General features: G+C 51.2%; 1 protein-coding gene and 1 pseudogene across 2 annotated transcripts; both read right to left on the reverse strand.

The window, feature by feature from the left end:
- Nucleotides 1-12: 12 nt before the first annotated feature.
- On the reverse strand, nt 13-12088 carry LOC113909555 (cholesterol side-chain cleavage enzyme, mitochondrial). Of its 2 annotated transcripts, XM_027570856.2 has the most exons (10): nt 11748-11783; nt 11214-11285; nt 8693-8848; nt 6880-7079; nt 5792-5995; nt 4984-5141; nt 1896-2062; nt 1577-1655; nt 878-1075; nt 13-402 (listed from the first exon to the last, which is right to left on the reverse strand). In XM_027570856.2, the coding sequence occupies exons 4-10, from the start codon at nt 7031-7033 to the stop codon at nt 271-273; spliced, it is 1092 nt and encodes a 363-aa protein (XP_027426657.1). In that variant the 5' UTR covers nt 7034-7079; nt 8693-8848; nt 11214-11285; nt 11748-11783; the 3' UTR covers nt 13-270. The 2 variants fall into 2 exon arrangements, with proteins under 2 accessions (XP_027426657.1, XP_027426656.1); XM_027570855.2 differs by lacking the exon at nt 11214-11285 and having other exon boundaries at nt 11748-12088.
- A 4316-nt stretch (nt 12089-16404) lies between these two features.
- On the reverse strand, nt 16405-17266 carry LOC113910120 (annotated as a pseudogene).
- Nucleotides 17267-18256: the final 990 nt, after the last annotated feature.

Consider the following 18256-nt stretch of genomic DNA (forward strand, 5'->3'; position numbering starts at 1 on the left):
GAAAACACTTCACGTAGTTCAGCCATTTATTGCCTCCTTGGGGCAGGCGGAGAGGGGGAAGAGGTGGCAGGAAAGAGGGGTGCCCTGGCTGAGCTGGGGCAGCTGACCACGGAGCACCAACTCTCTCTTCTCAGAGCTAGTCCAAAAGGAGCAGGGGAGGGGGACCGAGGGCTGACAAGCAGACACCACCAGGGGTGCCACCCCCTCGGGCCTCCCTCCAGCACCCCTGCTGGCTTGATGGGTGGCAGAGGCGGTGTCCACCCTCTCTAATCACACCTGGGGTGGGTCCTGGTTGAAGGGCCTGAAGGTGAAGAAGATGGGCTTGTCGGGCGTCAGGATGAGGTTGAATGTGGTGCCCACGTCACTGAGATGTTGCATTTCAACTCTGAAGTTCTCCAGAATCTGAGAAAGAGGTGGTGGGCTTAGGGGAGAGATGGGGAGGGGCTGTCTCCCCCGGGGCCAGGCTCATTCACCTGTAGGTCTTGCCTGTTTCACCTGACTCAAGGAGTTCCAAGGTGTCAACAGCCAGCTCCTATTTACCTGGCACAGTGCGTGAAAATACACCCCTAGTGTTTTGTCCCCTTAATTCACCTTAGCTTCTACAAAACCTCATCCCAGGAACCCCACACCCATCCTGGCACCACTTGGAGGGAACAGATGGCCAGGGGACACCAATGGGTAATAAGCAAATTAGCCCAAAAAAGGAGACAGCAGATTAGCCCAAAATTGTGGAGGAAGAGGAGGGCAAGTCATGGGAGACAGATGTCCCCAGCCCTGTACTCCCCGGGCTGCGGACAGAAGTGGGGGTCGGAGGGTCAGTGCCTTCATTCGGTCCACGGCCAGCCCGGGCTGCCCCGATGTCCCCGGCTGGACTCACGTGGATGAGGAAGAGCGTCATCTCGAGCTCAGCGATCCGCCGGCCCACACACTGCCGCACACCCCAGCCAAAGCCCAGGTTCCGGAAGTGGATGAGGTCCTTATCTTTACCCAGCCATCGGGTTGGGTCAAACTTGCCCGGATTGAAGAAGAAGGTGGGGTCCTGGCCCATGGCATAGGTGGACACCTGCACCAACGTCTGGCAACAAGGTGGGCAGAGGCCTGAGTATAGGCCTCATCTATTCACAGCCTGGAGCATGACTCAGCTCCCCGCTCCCACCCGCAGCCAGGCTGTCCCGCCTCCCGGCACGGGACACTCCCTGCTGCTCGACTTTGAAAAAGGCCCCAGCCCTCCCTGAGCCTCGCCCATCATGTGGACATGACTGAAGACTCAAGGCCGGGGATGGCCCCCGGGATTGTCTGCCTTTTGCTCAGCCCCAGGGGGCTCCCGAGACCCAGGCAGGCCGTGGGGCCTCCCTCCTAACCCTGGACTCAGGCAACCTTCCAGAGATCGTCACCCACTATGCCCTTCGTTCACACTTGGACTGGTGCTGTCAAGGACCATACCAGCCAGCTCCAGGAAGAAAGATGGGACAGAAACCCCCATTGCCACCGTCTGTGTGCAACTACAGTCCGCCCCCAGCCTCCTCTGTCTGACTGGCAGAGCTGGCAGCCCTCCCCCTCCCCACGCTGCACCTACCTTGGCAGGAATCCTGTAATTCCGAAGAACCATGTCATTTTCAAGGTATCTCTGCAGGGTCACGGAGATGGGGTGGAGTCTGCCAGAGGAAGGCATTCAGGAGCTGATGCCCTGAGACCTGGACACCTCACATGGTGGCTCAGCCCCAGCTACTGCACCCCAGGGGGATTCTGGAGACAGGACCCGAACTCTTATTTCCTCCCTCCCCATTCCCAGCTGTCTGCCTGGACTTCTCGCTTCCTGCTACCAAGCCCCTCCTTCGTGCCCTGGCCAGGGATCTGGGGGATGAGGAGGGCAGGGCAGGGAGGGTCGGGCTTGCCTCAGTGTCTCCTTGATGCTAGCTTTGAGGAGCGGGACCAGCTGCAGCATCGTGCTCAAGTTTCCCTGGGCCTGGCGCCGGGCCGCCAGGACCTCCTCCCGTAGCATCTCCTGCACCCTCAGGCTGCGTGCCATCTCGTAGAGGTGCCACTGCAGAGTCATGGACGTCTGGCAGGGGGTGGGGGGGGGCAGCAGAAGACAAGGAGGACCTATCACTCCTGAGGCCTCTAAACCCAGGCTAAATTTTCATTTCCAAGAATCTCTGCCCACCCTCATCCCTGTATCCAGAGACCACTATCTGCAAAAGCAAAACACAGTTCTAAAGGCAAAGGTCCAAAAAAGCCTTCCTCACCCCCCGAGGGCAGGCATGTCTGGGGCAGCACTTGTCCCTGTCCTCGTCCCTGATGTCACCAGAGCCCACCTGTTTCCCCAGCCAGGAGAGTCACCTATACAGCCAATGCCTTCTTCCAGAAGACCCAGAGGGCTTTGGAAGCCAAACCCTACTTCTGTAACGGTGGTACTCCCAAACGACTGCCATTCCACCCCCTCCCTCTAGCCCTTCCCCAAACCTCAGCATTTGCCTGTGGGAGCATAAAATAAAGTGAGGCCCAAAGATACTGAAACCAGAACAGCCACACCTGTTTCCCAACAGTGTCGCAATTAGCGTGTGCATATCCCGAGACGAACCAGGTCATCTGGCTATTAGCCAAAGGCAGTGACCATCAGCCCTATGCTGGAGGTATGAGGGTCACTCATCAAGCCCCACAGCCCCAGATTCTTCAGTGGTGGGACCCCGGGCTGAAGCTGCCTCCCTCCTATGGTCAGGACATGTCCTCTTACCAAGGATCATTTTTTTGTCCAAGAGGTTTGGACACTCTCCTTCTTCCTCCCAGCAGGAGCACTTGGGAAAAAAACGCCATGTAGTCACCTCTCAGCTTAAAACCCTTACCTGGCCCCAGAAGCTCATGCCTGACCCACAGTGCCCCCCAACACCTGCCTACCATTCCCAGCCCCAATGCTACCTCTTTCCAACATGCACCTCAAGCTCTAGCTGCACCAAGCTACATGCAGCTCCTGAAGCCCAGAAATCTTCCTCACGCTGTTTCCTCTTTCTAGAATCCTCCTCCCCAAACTAAGAAGCAAGGGTGTACTCTTTCTTTAAGGCTCGGAGCACACCTGTATATTTGTCCTATTACCTCCAAGGCCTGACACAGAGTGGGTACTCAGGAGATATTTGTTTAATAAAGTAGTCAAATAAGTTTCTGGCTGTGTGACCTTGAATAAGTGACTTAACCTCTCTGTGTCCCAGTTTCCTCACCTAAAATTGAGGGATAATAGTAGCATATCTCCCAGTGTTGTTTGTGAATACTCAATGAGTTAATACATGTGAAAAGCTTAGGCCCCTGCCTGCCATATAGGACAGGCTTAATAAATGTCACCTAAGGATAGGTGATTTGGTGCAGGCGAGTGGTTTGGGACATGTCTTCTACATAACTGCCAATGTTTAAAATATGCTCAAAGGCTCGTCTACAGCCTGTCCCGTAGACCAACCCTCCTCTATTGGAGCACAGCATAAAGATGACACCCGGGAAGGAACGTTATTAACATGGGGGCTTTGGGGCGCCTGGGTGGCTCAGTTGGTTGAGCGACTGCCTTCGGCTCAGGTCATGATCCTGGAGTCCCGGGATCGAGTCCTGCATCGGGCTCCCTGCTCAGCGGGGAGTCTGCTTCTCCCTCTGACCCTCTTCCCTCTCGCGCTCTCTCTCATTCTCTCTCTCAAATAAATAAATAAAATCTTTAAAAAAAAAAAAAAAAACATGGGGGCTTTGACACCCGCTTCTTCCTGGTCCCGAAACTCTCCAGCTCCTCTCTCCTCCCAGCAACAGCCTTCAAGACACAAGCTGAATTTCAGTTCCTGTATGGCGCACTCTCCCTGTCCTACACGGCCACGTTCTCTCTCCCCTCTTCTCAGAGCCCTTGGTCCCCGGCCCTTGCCTGGCTGTCTGGCCCTACACCATCATGCAGTGGTCCTCTGTGCACATGCTGCCTCCTTGTCACAGGATGAGTCATGTCCCCACCAAGCTCACATGTTGAAGTCCTACCCGCCCCAGGACCTCACAACGTGACTGTATCGGGAGATAGGGCCCGTTACAGAGCGAAGTAAGGTAAAATGAGGTGCTACGGGGGGCCCTAATGAATAGGACTGGTATGTGTATAAGAAGGAGAGATTCGGACACAGACCCTGTGAAGACACGGAGAAGACAGCCATCCACAAGCCATGGAGAGGCCTCAGAAGGAACCCACCCAACCACCTGGATCTTGGCTTCCAGCTCCAGAACTTCAAGAGAATAAACTTCTGTTTTTTAAGCCACCTGGTGTGTGGTACTTTGTTATGACAGCCCCAGCGCACTAATATGCCCTTCCTCTCTGAGCCATTTGGGACATTCGAGATCTCTCATATTCATCTTTATAGTCTCGGTGCCTGAATCCCACCTAATAATCAATAAACTAAATAATTAACCCTCACTCTCACAGCAACATGATATTGGGGAAAGAGAGGTACACAGGCCAGAGACATTTTGACATTCCAGAGGTTTCTGGGGTACTGTCCTGCTGGGGGGGAGGACCTGAGGGAGGCACCACAGAGCATGCCTTCAGGCATAAGGGGTGCCTTGGGGGACTGAGGTCTGGAAGGGGGAGGATGGGAGACAGCAACAGACCCCGGGGCAAATTCCACTGGCTCCCAGCTCTTGGGGGGGGGGGGGGCCCGCCTGCCTTCCTGAATCCAGTGTGCTGTGCCCTCCACCTGTGATTGGAGGGCTTCTCCCTTACAGACCCCACGCACAACCCCGCCACCTACACCTAGTCCCTCCCTTCTCACAGGCAAAGAAAAAATGGCGGCTCGGCCTCAAGGCATGCTCCACGGGGGCCGGATATGACCTCACCCTTCTAGGAGATCAGTATTTAAGAAATGCAGCCAGGAAAGGGAGACCCACCGCACGTGGGTAGGGTTTCAGGCGACAGGGTGGAGTGGCAGGGAAGGGGCACGGGGCCCAGGAAGAGACAGGACGTGCTGAGGTCCTCCTCACCGTGTCCACACCCCCCGCCAACATCTCCGTAATATTGGCCTTGACATCCTCAAAGAGCAGCTTGTTATTTTTTAGGAGGCAGTGGAGGATGCCCAGGTAATGGTTGACGTCTCTCTTCTGCCTCAGGTCCCAGTAGAAGTTCTGGGTGTAGACCTCGGCTGTGCAGGAGGGGAAAAGAAGTGAGCTCTCTGCAGGTGGGAGGGGAGGTGAGAGGCGGTACCGAGGGCTGGGGGTTCAGGAGCCCAGTGTTCTAGCGGCCCCTGTACTGAGCACACGCTCTCCACGGAGCTCCTCACAGCCAGCTAATTCCTGACCACAGCTCTAGGGGGTGAGTGATGCCATCCCCATTTACAGATAAGGAAACAGAAGTCCTAGAGGGTAGTGACTTGCCCAAGGTCATGGGGGTGTCAGGGGCAGAGTGGACTTGACTCCAGGTCTGGCGTCAGCACCACACCCAGTCATCCTTCTCCACCCTGCCTTACCCATCTCTCCCACCGAAGTCCTAATCTGTCACTGAGCACAGCTGTGTCTGAAGCACGGGTCCTTAACCCTCTGGGGATCCTGGGCTCCTCTGGAAGAATATGAGGAACGTCTCTGATCCTCCTTCTTGAGAAAAACCTAACCATCTCCAATAGCTAGCCTTTAGCCCACCATGGCCAGGGGTTCTGGAGCCTCCCTGCCTCCCCTCCCTGCCCACTAGAGGACTTACCTCTGTCTCTCCCCAATCCCAGGCCTCAGTTTCCCACCCTCTGAGGTGGACAGGGCTCTTCTGGCCCCCAGACTTGGCTACCCAGGACGCAGCCTTCACCTTTATTGAAAATCACATCCCATGCAGCCACGTGGTCTCTCCAGGTCTTGGTCTTGAATAGACGGAACAGGTCTGGGGGGAAGTTGAGCATGGGGACACTGGTGTGGAACATCTGGTAGACGGCGTCGATGAACCGCTGGGCCTCAGGGTCCACTCTCTCTTCCAGCATCCCCAGGCGCTCCCCGAATATGACGTTGGTGATGGCTGCAGAGGGATGCAGGAGAGCCCCTTCCAACCGGGCCATATGAGGGCCTCAGGCCCCAGGAACCCCACCACCACCCCCGCCAACACATAGGATCTCCCGCACCCAGCCTCAGAATCCTTCAGTAAAGAAACTGAGGCCTGAGTCCCCAAAGGCTGAAATTGCAGGGCTGAGGAAAACTGCCTTCTGGCAACCACTGGGATCCTTCAGAGGGGCACGTGGAAGACCCTACAAAGCGTGGTGGGAAGCAGAGTCTCCAGCAGAGTTGGGAAAGGGCCAGAGAGGGACTGAGACTACTCCCCCCAACCCTCCACCAGCACCCTAAGCAGCCTCCGGGCTTTCCTCCTGGGAAGAAAGATAGATTTCTCATCCATAATTGACCAAATTGGCTATTTCCTGAAACGGGTCAGACAAGAGACTAGGGGACACAAATCCCTGGTAATTGACCATTCACGACCACCTGGCTGGACCTAAGAAGTCACAACCACCCCAATGTTTCCTGCCTACTGGGTCAGGAATTTGAATGTTGATTTCATTCCAAACTCTGGGCATCCCAAATCCCCTTCAGTGATCACATGGTCCCCATCAAGCCATGAGGCCTTTGCATGCACTGTTCCCTCTGCCCTTGCTGCCTGACCTCCTTACCCTATCTGTAAAACTCCTACACATCCTCAAATACCCAGTTTAGATTAACCACCCAACCCTCCCATCCCCTCCCAGACCTCGAAGGTGAATGTCCCAGGAGAGAGAGAGGTAGAGGATGTGTCCAGCAGCTCATCCCAGAAGCCAATCCCAATGCTTCTTCAAGGTCTATGCTGGGTCTTAAGGTAGGAGGCTGGGTTCTCCCACCCAGGGGACCATCGCCAGGTAGATACAAGCCCCTTACACTCAAAGGCGAAGCGAAACAGGTCGTCACTGATGTCCCCTGAGAACTTTCCAGAGCCCTGCTGCTTGATGCGCCTGTGTAGGACTTTGACAAAGTCCTGAGACACTGGGTCCAGCAGGGGAATGAAGTTCTTTATGGCTTCTGGAGCCATCATCTCCTGGTTCAGGGCCAGCCGGTCTTTCTTCCAAGCTCCTGACTTCCTGGGAAAACACAGGCCCTCAGGCCCTGATGGTCACAAAACCCACGCCTGGCAAACCCAGAGGGGGCTGACGTGGCTGAGCCACAGCTCAGAGCCCCGCACTCACTTCCACCCCCAACACCCTGGGCCTCCCATCTCCCAGCTGCTGCCTGGCCTGGGGGAGGGGATAGGAAGAAAGAGGGCGAAGGAGAACAAAACCCCCACCCTCCTCCACTCCCTCTGTTGCTGCTGTGGCCAGCAACTCCTATGCTTAGAGCCTCAAAGTAACTTCCAAATCCTCTACTGTTTGCCTCACTGCAGGCATGCCCTCCCCTTCCTCCTGGCCGATGCTCAACTCCTGCTATTCAAGTGCCCCTCTATGTTACCTTTTCTGACCTCTGCACAGACGCAAGTGACCAATCTCTCCTCCTCCCCACCCCCAACGTGTCCCATTGCTAACGTTGGTGGAGGATCTCAGGTGTCCTGAAAATTGGGTTAATAATAAACCTCAGCTTGTGGCCCATACTCAAAAATAGATCCATGCAAAACCCTTTTTATAGTTTTAGGGCTTTGCTTGTTTATAAGGATGTTATTACAAACTCACCAGGCAACACGAAAACTAGAACTTGACAGTAACTTAGATGTGCCCCCCCCGCCAGGTCTTCTCACCTGCTGCCTCCCCCCCTGGCTAAGAGGACTACCAGCCTGATGCCCTTGCTTGTTTTGTATATAGTTTTATTCCATCTATAGCTATTCCAACACATACTTTTAAAAAAACTACATTTGTTTTCAACTTCGTAAAAAGGCTGTCATGATTTGCTTTATCCACTCAACTTTAAATTTCTAACTATTATCTGGATTGTTGCTGGTCACTGAGTCCATTCACTTTGACTGGTGTGGGCCCCTGCCCACTCATTCTCCCTCCCGTTGGGCATTTAATTGGTTTCCTGGGCTTGGTTGTTAGGAACAGCACTGCTGCAAACATTCTAGCTCATGTCCCCTCGGGACTCCATTCTTTGGAGTCTATCCCTGAGCACAGAACTGCTGTCTCATAGGTAGGTGAATATCCAAGTGCAGGAGGGAATGGCCAACCATTTTCTGAAATGGTGGCACCAAGTGTTCACTCCCATCAGCAAGCTACGAGAGCTCTCGTCTCTGTATCCTCAGCAGCACCAGACATGCACATTTTAAATTTTTGATGAGCGATTTGGTGGAATATGGTGTCCATTACACTTAAATACACTGACTTGTCTGCGTTTCTCACTGTAGGACAAGTATTGTTTCTTTCAATGTTTCTCCCTGTAGACTCACGGTGGCGGGTCCCTGCCCCACTTGTCACTGTACCCCAGAGCCTGGTACATAGTAGGTGCTCAATAAGATGGGACTTAATGAATGAACCAATCAGTGAGGACTTCTCTAGGGCTTTATTTACTCGTTCCGATCTTCAACCTGAGCACTTCCCTGAAGGCTGGCAGTGTGGTTCTCGCCATCAGCTGGTTTATGTAGACAGGAAGATGCCAGGGATTTGCCTGGAGGCCCCAGCCAGGAAGGGCAGGGCAAGCATGGCCCAGCTGTGGCCCTGCCACAGCTCTCTGTCATCTCCCTCCAGCCCCCGGCAGACGGCCCAGGACTCACTTTAACAGGACGCCAAGGGGTCTCTGGTAATACTGGCGATAGGCCACCCAGGGCGGGATGCAAAATCGTTCTGGAGTAGGACCCTCGAACTTAAAGAGAAGGGCCACATCTTCGGGGTCGATGATATAAACCGATTCCACGCTGCCCAGCTTCTCCCTGGAGGAACGGATGAGACGGGCTATGGAGGATTCCAGGAAAGCCAAGGGGGCCCTGGGCAATCAGACCGGGCTCAGCTCATCTATAACCGCCTCGGGGCCTCGAGCACAGAGCAAACAGTCCTGGGAGTGGATCCCCATTCCACAACCTCCTCGGCTGTGTGACCTGAGGCAAGGCGCTCACCCTCTCTGAGTCCCAGTTCCCTTTTTTATAAAATAGGGATACAGTACCTGTCTCACAGGGTTGCTGAAGGACTAGATTAGATAAAGTCTATGCATGTGATCCTGCTAGGCATTCTGTAAGTGACAGCTTTATGCTCATCATCACAGTAGTAGCTGCCATACCAGGGCATGTCCTGCCCACCCCCAGGACCATCAAGTCCTCGCTGCCATGCTCTTCTTCCTGCGTGTCCACACCCTCAGCACCGTCCCCCCATCACCCCCACTGCAGAGCTCAGAAACAGCATGGTCACGTCATCACTGGAGCGTAGCCTGCTGGGTAGGCAGCCCAGACACCTGGCCAGCCAGTCCCTTCGAGGCTCTAGGATTGGAATGCTGGGAGTGGCCACCCTGCCTCTCCTTGGATTCCAACAAAGCACTTTGTCTCTATTCAAATAAAATCAGGGAAAAACACCAGGCCTCAAGGGCAGATATATGTCACAAAGTAGGTGGTCTCTGTGGGGAAGCAGCAGAAAAGTCCACTTCTCATGTGCATCTGCTTTTTTGCATAAGAAAGTTAATTCAAGATATATTATAAGGCAAAATATAAAAACATACAGGTACAAGCCAAGTTCTCTCCCCTCCCCCTTCCTCAAAGGGAGGGAGGGAGGCGGGAAGAGGGGAAGGGAGGAGAGGGGAGGGGAGGAGGGGAGAGGGAGAGTGCTCTTTAACCACTGACCCATTTAAGCCCCAGCCTACCTTCCCAAGTCTCCTTGGGCTTTGTCCCTGGCCTCCCAGAAAACCCCCTCAGTGTTTTTCCAGCTACCAAGTGTCCTCACACCACTATCTCCATCCCCCCACCCCAGCTCAGCAAAATCCTTGAACTGCTATTATTATTACCAATTCCAACTCTGGGAATCGAGCCCAAGGCAGTGATCTGATGCGTGACAATGATGCCTAATGGATAAGCATTGCATCTAATAGCAAAATAGCCCAGAGAGGACTAGATGCCCACTTTACAGAACTGGCTTCAATCAAGTGGCTTATCCACACTATGGACTACTGTGCTGCCTTTTAAAATCTTATTAAAGAGAAAAAAGAGGAAAGAAGTCATCCAGATGTTGTTGTGGTACGCCACCCAACAGCATACATAATATATTCACATTGTTAATACTACATAAATATTATTAACATTGGGATTATATCTGATTGCAATTTCCATTTGTGCTTGCCTATATTTTTTGAATTGTTGAATCACATGTATTCAGAAGTTTATCATTTCTGGGCCATAAGTTAGAACAGAACGGGGACACCAAACTAGGATTCAGACAACTGGGGTTCCAAAGACAGTCCTGGCTTTGCCCTGATGAGCTGTGTGACCTTGGCAAGACCCTTCTCCTTCCCGGCCTCAGTTTCTTTACCTGTAAAACTTGAGTAGTAACATCAAATTCAAGGATGTGTCAAGAGGCTCAGATGATAGCGACTCAGAAAACAGAAAGGGGCTTGATAAAAGAAGGAGTTCCTACCAGAGGGAGAGGAAGCAAGGCAAGAGGCGGAAGGAAGGAAGCAGGAATAACGAACCATCTCCCCGAAGTGAGGAGCAACCTTCTCCCAAACCTGGCACTCAGCCCCGGGGCTCCCTGCCTCCAACCAGCTATAGAAAGCGCTTTGGACTTCAAAAGCCTTTGTGGGAAGGGGAGTCAGGAACGCTGAGGAATGAGCAGCTGGACCCCTAGGCAAACACACCTGCCCTCCCACCCCAAGCCCACCATCAAGCCAGCCAACACATCCTATCAATGCCCTTTCCCACTTTGACCTTTTCACTTAAAGTAAAATGCACTGTCCCCCCTGGTGTCCCCTCCTGGCCCCCAACTGGCACCTCCACAACCCCCTATCCCCCTTAAGTATCTGCTCAGAACAGAACCCAGGTGTGGCTTGAAGGCTATGCACCTTAGAAGCTGTCAAATCAGAACGGGCGAGGCCTCCCACCAAGGGCAGCCCCTAGGGGCAGGGCGGAGCACATTCAGAGGCTAAAAGACCAAAGACCCTTCCTCCTGGCAGAAACCAAGGCAGATGCTTGGAGACTGAGAAACTCTAGCCAGGAGGGGACAAAATCAGCTGCTCCAGATCTGCACAGGGCTGAGGGGGGAGGCCAGCAACCCAGCGGGACAGGGCTCTTACTGGGTGACCAGGACAAGAATGCTCACCCCTCTGAGCTTCAGTTGCCTCCGACAATGGGGATGAGAGCTTGACCTTCCAAGGTGTCTCGAGGATAATGGCTGTAGGGAGGCAGTTAACAGAGCTTGCTCCCTTACCACCTGCCCCCAGGAAAGTTTCAAAGTGTGTAGGACCTGAGCCGCATTGAGGCCTCAGGGCTGGGAACAGAACCCACTGTCTGGGAAGCATTCTCCCTTCTGCCACCATCCTCAGGCATGGAAGGAGTAAAGTCAGAAGTAGATAAGAGCCGGGGCACCTGGGTGGCGCCGTCAGTTAAGTGTCCAACTCTTGATTTCGGCTCAGGTCGTGAGACCGAGCCCTGCGTTGGGCTCCATGCTGGGCACAGAGCCTGCTTAAGATTCTCCCTCTGCCTCTGCCCCTACCCACCCCCCTGTAAAAAAAAAAAAAAAAAAGTAGATAAGCGCCTGGAATGGAGGATAGAACTTTTGGGGAAGGGAAGTCCGGCAAGCTTCCCAGGGCCCCTCTACCTCCCTATCCCACCAGCCCCACACTGCCAGGCTTACCTGTAAATGGGGCCATACTTCTGGAAGTTCTGGACCTGGTAGTAGTGGATTTTCTGTGAGCCCATCCCCCTCCAGAAATTGTACAGATTTAGCCAGCCATTGTTTCCAGGGGTGGGGATCTCACTGAAGGGGCGAGGAATCTGAGTGGAGATACTGGCCCCCTCCCCAGTGGGCGCCCTGAGATGCCCAGGACCCTCCCGCACGGTGGTCAGGACGGGCTGGCAGCCTTTGACCAGGACTGAGCGAAGAGGAAGCCCTTTGGCCAGCATGCTGTCCCCACGGCGGCTACGGTCCCTGCTCGCACTGCCGTGGGCCTGCCAGAATGACTCTGGCCCTGGGCCCCTGCCGTCCAGCTTATAAGCAACAGCTCAAGGCTAAGCGAGCTGACAGAGTGGTCAGCCTCCCTCCTTCTCTTATTGGCTCCAGCCCACACACAGCCCCTCCCAGACTTGGGGTGCCAAGTCTCAGTCTGGGATTTCTGCAGCCAGAAAGTCTTCCCAAGACACAAGGAGACCCCCCCTGTCTGTGTCCTCACTATCAACCCTAACAGGCCCCTGAAATGGCCAGGTTTGTGCCTTTCCTCTGCTGGGACCTCCTGCTGCCCCCTGCAGTGGGACCCAGCCCCTGGCAGACAACGCTCAGGACATGTGGACAACCTGGGGTTGGGGGTGCTTATGAGGGACCCAGGAGGAGGTGAGAGCCACCCTGCAGCCCTTATTTATAATAGATGATAGATACATAGATACATAGAGATAGAGATAGAGATAATTATAAACTGTTTTTGTACAGTTCCCTGATTTTTTTAAATTTAAATTCAATTAATTAACATATAATGTATTATTGGTTTCAGAAGTAGAGTTCAGTGATTCATCAGTCTTATATAACACCCAGTGCTCATCACATCATGTGCCCTCCTTAACGTCCGTCACCCAGTTACCCCATCCCCCCACCTCCCTCCCTTCCAACAACCCTCAGCTTGTTTCCTATGATTAAGAGTCTCTTATGGTTTGTCTCCCTCTCTGGTTTCGGCTTGTTTTATTTTTTCCTCTCTTCCCCCATGCTCCTCTGTTTTGTTTCTTAAATTCCATATATCAGTGAGATCATACGATAATTGTCTTTCTCTGACTGACTTATTTTGCTCAGCATAATACCCTCCAGTTCCATCCACATTGTTGCAAATGGGAAGATTTCATTCCTTTTGATGGCTGCATAATATTCCATTGTATATATATACCATATCTTCTTTACCCATTCATCTGTTGATGGACATCTAGGCTTTTTCCACAGTTTGGCTATTGTGGACATCGCTGCTATAAACATTGGGGTGCAGGTGCCCTTTTGGATCACTACATTTGTATCTTTGGGGTAAATACCCAACAATACAATTGCTGGGCCATAGGGTCAGTTCTCCAATTTTTAAGATTCTACTTTTTCTGCTTGAAAAAAAAAAAACCTGTATTTTCTGAAAATGTTATAATTGACAGGTACTGTTACCATTATTTTTAAAGATGCTACTATTATAAGAAATAAACTAAATTACAGTCAAGGTTGCTCATTATAGAACACTAAGGAAAAGGACCAACAAGAAAAATCAAAATCTCCCAAGACTTTAACATTGAGTGAAAGAACACGACATCGGAGAGCGGGTGCTGTCGGACTCTGCTCCAGTGAAGTGTGAGAACTGGTGAAATGAATGTGTGGTGTTAGAAGCGCTCCTCTTGGGGCTCCTGGGGGGCTCAGTTGGTTAGGTGTCTGACTCTTGATTTGAGCTCAGGTCATGATCTCAGGGTCCTGAAATCGAGGCTCCGCATTGAGCCCAGTGGGGAGTCTGCTTGGGATTCTTTCCCTCTGTCCCTCTCCCTGCTCATGTGAGCTCTCTCTCTCTCTCAAATAAATAAATAAATCTTTTTCAAAAAGTTTCCTCCATGTCTTTAAAAAAAAAGAAAAGAAACTTTTCTCTTGTGGGGTAATGGATGGGGGAAGGGCATGAGAGAACTTACTGGGGTGCTGGAAATGTTCTCTGTCTTGATCTGTGCGTTTACATATGTAAAAATTCACCTGACCTATACACTTGTAATATTTGCATTTTATGGAATATAAGTTACTGCAATAAAATGTAAAAAAAAAAAAAAATCCCTCTTTTTCTAACAGACTCTTTTTCCTATTAAAAACAATGGACCTTTACAAAGAGGACACGGCCTCACCAAGTAGGAGTTAAACCCAGCTCAAGCTCTGGTGTCGCTCCCTCTTCCTAAAATAAGGTAGGAGAGGGAAGTCCCCTGGGTCAAGGGAGAGCAAATAGTCACTAGGGGCAGAGCATGGGCCCCCCAGACCCCCGCACAGAGAACAGAGAAGGGTACTAGAAGCCTTGGCCCCGAGAAGCTGTGCGGGGCACTGCCACCTGGCTGGGAAGGGGCAGCAGTTTGCCCAGTGGGTCCCAGCAAGGGTGACGGCATCACCACCCCCGAACATCGCCCACTGGCCCAGGTGGCGGCCAGTGGCCTCTCCCTGTATAGGGGGCAGATGAATGTGGTCCCAGCTTCCATCAACACCTGCTGGGTGTCCAGAATGGGGCTGCCCAGAAACAAATGCTCCTAGATTGGGTTTTTTGGAGACTCTCCAACGAAGGACTCTATGCTCAGTCTCAAGGCAGAAGCCAGAAACTCCCTTTTCCAGTGTCCCTTGTGACTGGGATGCAGGAAGATAGCTTGGACTCCCCCAATCAGACGCCCCCTCAGGAAATATTGGTTGAGAAGGTGGTGGCAGGAAGAGGCGAGCACCACATGAACCCTACTGTGGCAAGTGTGGTGGCAGGGACCTCTGGCCCAGACCAGCTGAAGCGGGGGAGCCCCGTGGGGGTCAGTGGGTGGCCACGGAGGCAGCCCTGGAATGTGATTCAGGTGACGTTCCTGGCACCTCGGCATCCAAGCCTGATTATCCACCCTCCCGGAGATTTTGTGAACTCTGTAGTGTCTCTCGATAAACCCTTCCCTGGGAAATATTAGCTGGAGTGAACTCTGTTCTCGATGATGAGGAACTCTGAATGATACAAGAGTAAACAATTATATTGCTAAAAATCTGTCACACTCCTACATTTCAGTCATCTGCACCTAAATTAATATGGCCAAGTTGGAACATTTTGAACCATTCTACTTTTAATTTATGCCCCATACAGGCTTGAACTCAATAAGCGGACATTCTGAGAACCAAAGAGAGAAAGTCTCATGGCACAGCTGTGTTCCCTGGAAAGAGGGGACGCCGAAGGTTTGTTATGGGGACCACCAACTGTAATGCCTGTGACCCCACCACCCTCAGATAAACACAAACCCTGGTTAAAAACATGTTCCTGTGTTTCCTTCCAGTGCTTTTCGAGTTCTTTTCTGTTTTCCTCTTTCTTTTTCTGAGGGGTTGAAATTGTATTTATTTTTCCTTCAATGTATAGTTTTATCCAAATAATCCATAGAGTGGTTTAAAAATTCAATTAGCAGATGTACGAGTCCGGGTCCAACCAGAGAAGCAGAACTAGAGGGAGGTGCTGAGGGATTGGCTTGTGCAACGTGGGGCCGCCGGCTGGGCAAGTGTGAAGTTCACCGGCCACCTGTCAGAAGGGTAGGCTGGACGCTTGGCGCCAGTGGAAGCCGCCTCCCACGTGCAATTTCTTCTCCTTCAGGGGAATCTCAGCTCTGCTCCTAAGGCCCTTGGACTGCTTGAATCAGACCCACCCAGATTGTCTGGAATAATCTTCTTTACTTCAATCAAGTCAACTGACTATGGATTCGTCACATCTACAAACTGCCTTCACAGCAACACCCAGCTCAGTGCTTGAATAACAGGACTGGAGCCTAGTTAAGCTAACATCTCCAAGTGACTATCACATTACTACTAAGCTTATAAGGAAAAATGGCAACCCTCTGCTCCAGCCCTCCTGACCCTTGATGCCACTTCCCAGAGGGGGGTCGAACTCTCTTCTCAACATAATCAAACTCATTGGGTTCCCATCCATCTCTGCTTCTTCTTGGAAGCATCCCTCCTGGGGCCTGACACGCGCTCGCTTTCCCCCATCCACACTGCTTATCTCTGAGCCATGACATCTGTCATCCAGGGACCTCTCCCTCTGCCTCCCGTACCCCGTGCTCCCCGGCCACACATGCTCTCTCTCTCTCTCTCTCTAAGAAAAAGAAAGAAAGAGTGCATGAAAGGTAAAATGTTAAGACCTTGCTTGCCTAGGGGCACCTGGGTGGCTCAGTTGGTTGGGTGACTGCCTCCAGCTCAGGTCATGATCCTGGAGTCCCGGAATCGAGTCCCACATCGGGCTCCCTGCTCGGCGGGGAGTCTGCTTCTCCCTTGACCCTCTTCCCTCTCGTGCTCTCTATCTCTCATTCTCTCTCTCTCAAATAAATAAATAAAATCTTTGAAAAAAATTAAAGAGCTTGCTTGCCTAACAGTTTCTTTATTCTACCCTCACAGATTGAGAGTTCAGCATTTGTATGTGCCACATACAAATAGATGATACCATGAATGGTAATTCATGGCACTTGATATTTTATCCAGACATGAAAAGGTTTATGAAACCAGTAAATGACATTTTGAAAAGGGTTTCTGTCATAAATCCAAGATAGGACTGTTTAGCACAATTCAATACTATTCCTTCAGTATTTTATAAATGGAATTTTCTTCTACTTGTGTCCATTTCCCGGGGCTTATAGACCCATTCATATTCTCCATATTTAGAATCAAAGTTTCCTTTCTGAAGAGATCTTAATTTTAAGGTAAAACGTGGTCCAAGTTCCTGAATTCCCACTTTCTTTTCACTCTTGAATATATACCTATGAAATCTGAGGAAGATGTAGTCCCGTTGATCGTGGAATGTGGCAATTTGCCTCCCAATAAACTGAGGATTATGGGGAAAGAGAGATGCAAACATACGTCCAACAGAATGACTCAGTCTTGTTGTAAAGTTATTCAAAATTATTTCCGGTATGTGTTCTGTAGGGTCCTTGCCTCTTCTCTTAATTTCTTTACACAAACAAACACTGGTCATTTTTAAATGAGCAGTTGGGTCATTGGGCAAGTGACTTAGAATTAATCCGTTTGGTGTTTTACGATCTTCATTAATAATGATCAGATCTGTGAAATCTCTTGAAATGCGCTGTGGAATAATTTTTTTCAGAGCCAGTCCTCTTCTGTAATAAACATGTGAGTTTGGTGTTAACTGTGGAAGCTGTTCACAGAGTCGTACTGTTCTGCCAGGAGCTCTATCTGATGTTGTGATGAGAATCTTAGGAGAAGCTTGTTGAAGTAAGAAGCAAATTCATCTGTAGCTTCATCATAAGCAATCTCTTCATCATTAGGGTCTACTGCAGTTTCATCATATACCCTCTGGTTGTCGATGGTCTTTGGAATAGGCTTTGGTGGAGCCTTATCACCAAGAGCTTCTCTCTCCTAAGTTTTTTCTTAATTGCCAACTTTTTCTCACGCTGCTGCTGTTTCCACCGCTTGGACATTAAGTGTCCTGAGGTTCTTCGGCAGTCACCTTCCGTTCCAGGCCTTTCTTCCCTCAGCTGCCGCTCTTATCCCCGGCCTTCACCACGGTGTTTGCTTCTAGGCGTCTGTCGGGAATAATTTTTTTAAAGATTTATTTATTTATTTGAGAGAGAGGGGTGGGGGTAGGGGCAGAGGGAGAGAGAATCTCAAGCAGACTCCCCACTGAGTGCAGAGCCTGACCCCAGGCTCGATCTCACAATCGTGAGATCATGACCTGAGCCAAAACCAAGAGTCAGATGCTCAACCGACTAAGCCATCCAGGCGCCCCTAGGTTGGGAACAATTTTTGATTAAAAAAAATAATAATAGGGGCGCCTGGGTGGCTCAGTTGGTTGGGCGACTGCCTTCGGCTCGGGTCATGATCCTGGAGTCTCGGGATCGAGTCCCACGTCGGGCTCCCTGCTCGGCGGGGAGTCTGCTTCTCCCTCTGACCCTCTTCCCTCTCGTGCTCTCTATCTCTTATTCTCTCTCTCAAATAAATAAATAAAAAATAATAATAATAATGTTTGAAAGCATAGCTCCATGGTCTTCCACTCTGTGGAACTGCTGTTGAGAAATCCAAAGGCTCTCTGATTCCTGAACCCTTCCTTGCATTTGTGCTTCCCCCCACCTCCAGTCACTCTCAGGACCTGCTCTGTCTTTTGGCTGCTTCATGTTTCACACGCCAACTTGCCGTGTCAGTTCTTGGGCTGGGTACTTGGTAAGCCCTTCTCATCTGGAAACTCAAGGCCTCAAACTTCTGGACACTTTCTTGTATAATTTATTTCATAATTTCTCCCGCCACCTCCTCTTTTCTCTATTTCTGGAATGCTTACTTTTCTTCTAGGAACCTCCTGGATCTATCTGGTACCGATCATTTTTCTTTATCTCCCATATTACATTGTCTTCTCATCCCACCTACTGAGAGATTCCCTACTTCCGCTTCCAACCTCTCTATTGCAATTTTTATTTCCACGGTTTTTCTTT

Source organism: Zalophus californianus, chromosome 6 (assembly GCF_009762305.2).
Source record: "Zalophus californianus isolate mZalCal1 chromosome 6, mZalCal1.pri.v2, whole genome shotgun sequence".
Classification (NCBI taxonomy): domain Eukaryota; kingdom Metazoa; phylum Chordata; class Mammalia; order Carnivora; family Otariidae; genus Zalophus; species Zalophus californianus.

Bases quoted from the DNA above. Each gene is read 5' to 3' on its own strand.
- LOC113909555 (XM_027570855.2), bottom strand. From the start codon at position 12,016: ATGCTGGCCAAAGGGCTTCCTCTTCGCTCAGTCCTGGTCAAAGGCTGC. The intron at 8,849-11,747 runs GTAAGCCTGGCA...CCGTTCCTCCAG, and splicing joins AAGTATGGCCCCATTTACAG to GGAGAAGCTGGGCAGCGTGG. The intron at 1,656-1,895 runs GCAAGCCCGACC...TTCCTCTGGCAG, and splicing joins AGCATCAAGGAGACACTGAG to ACTCCACCCCATCTCCGTGA.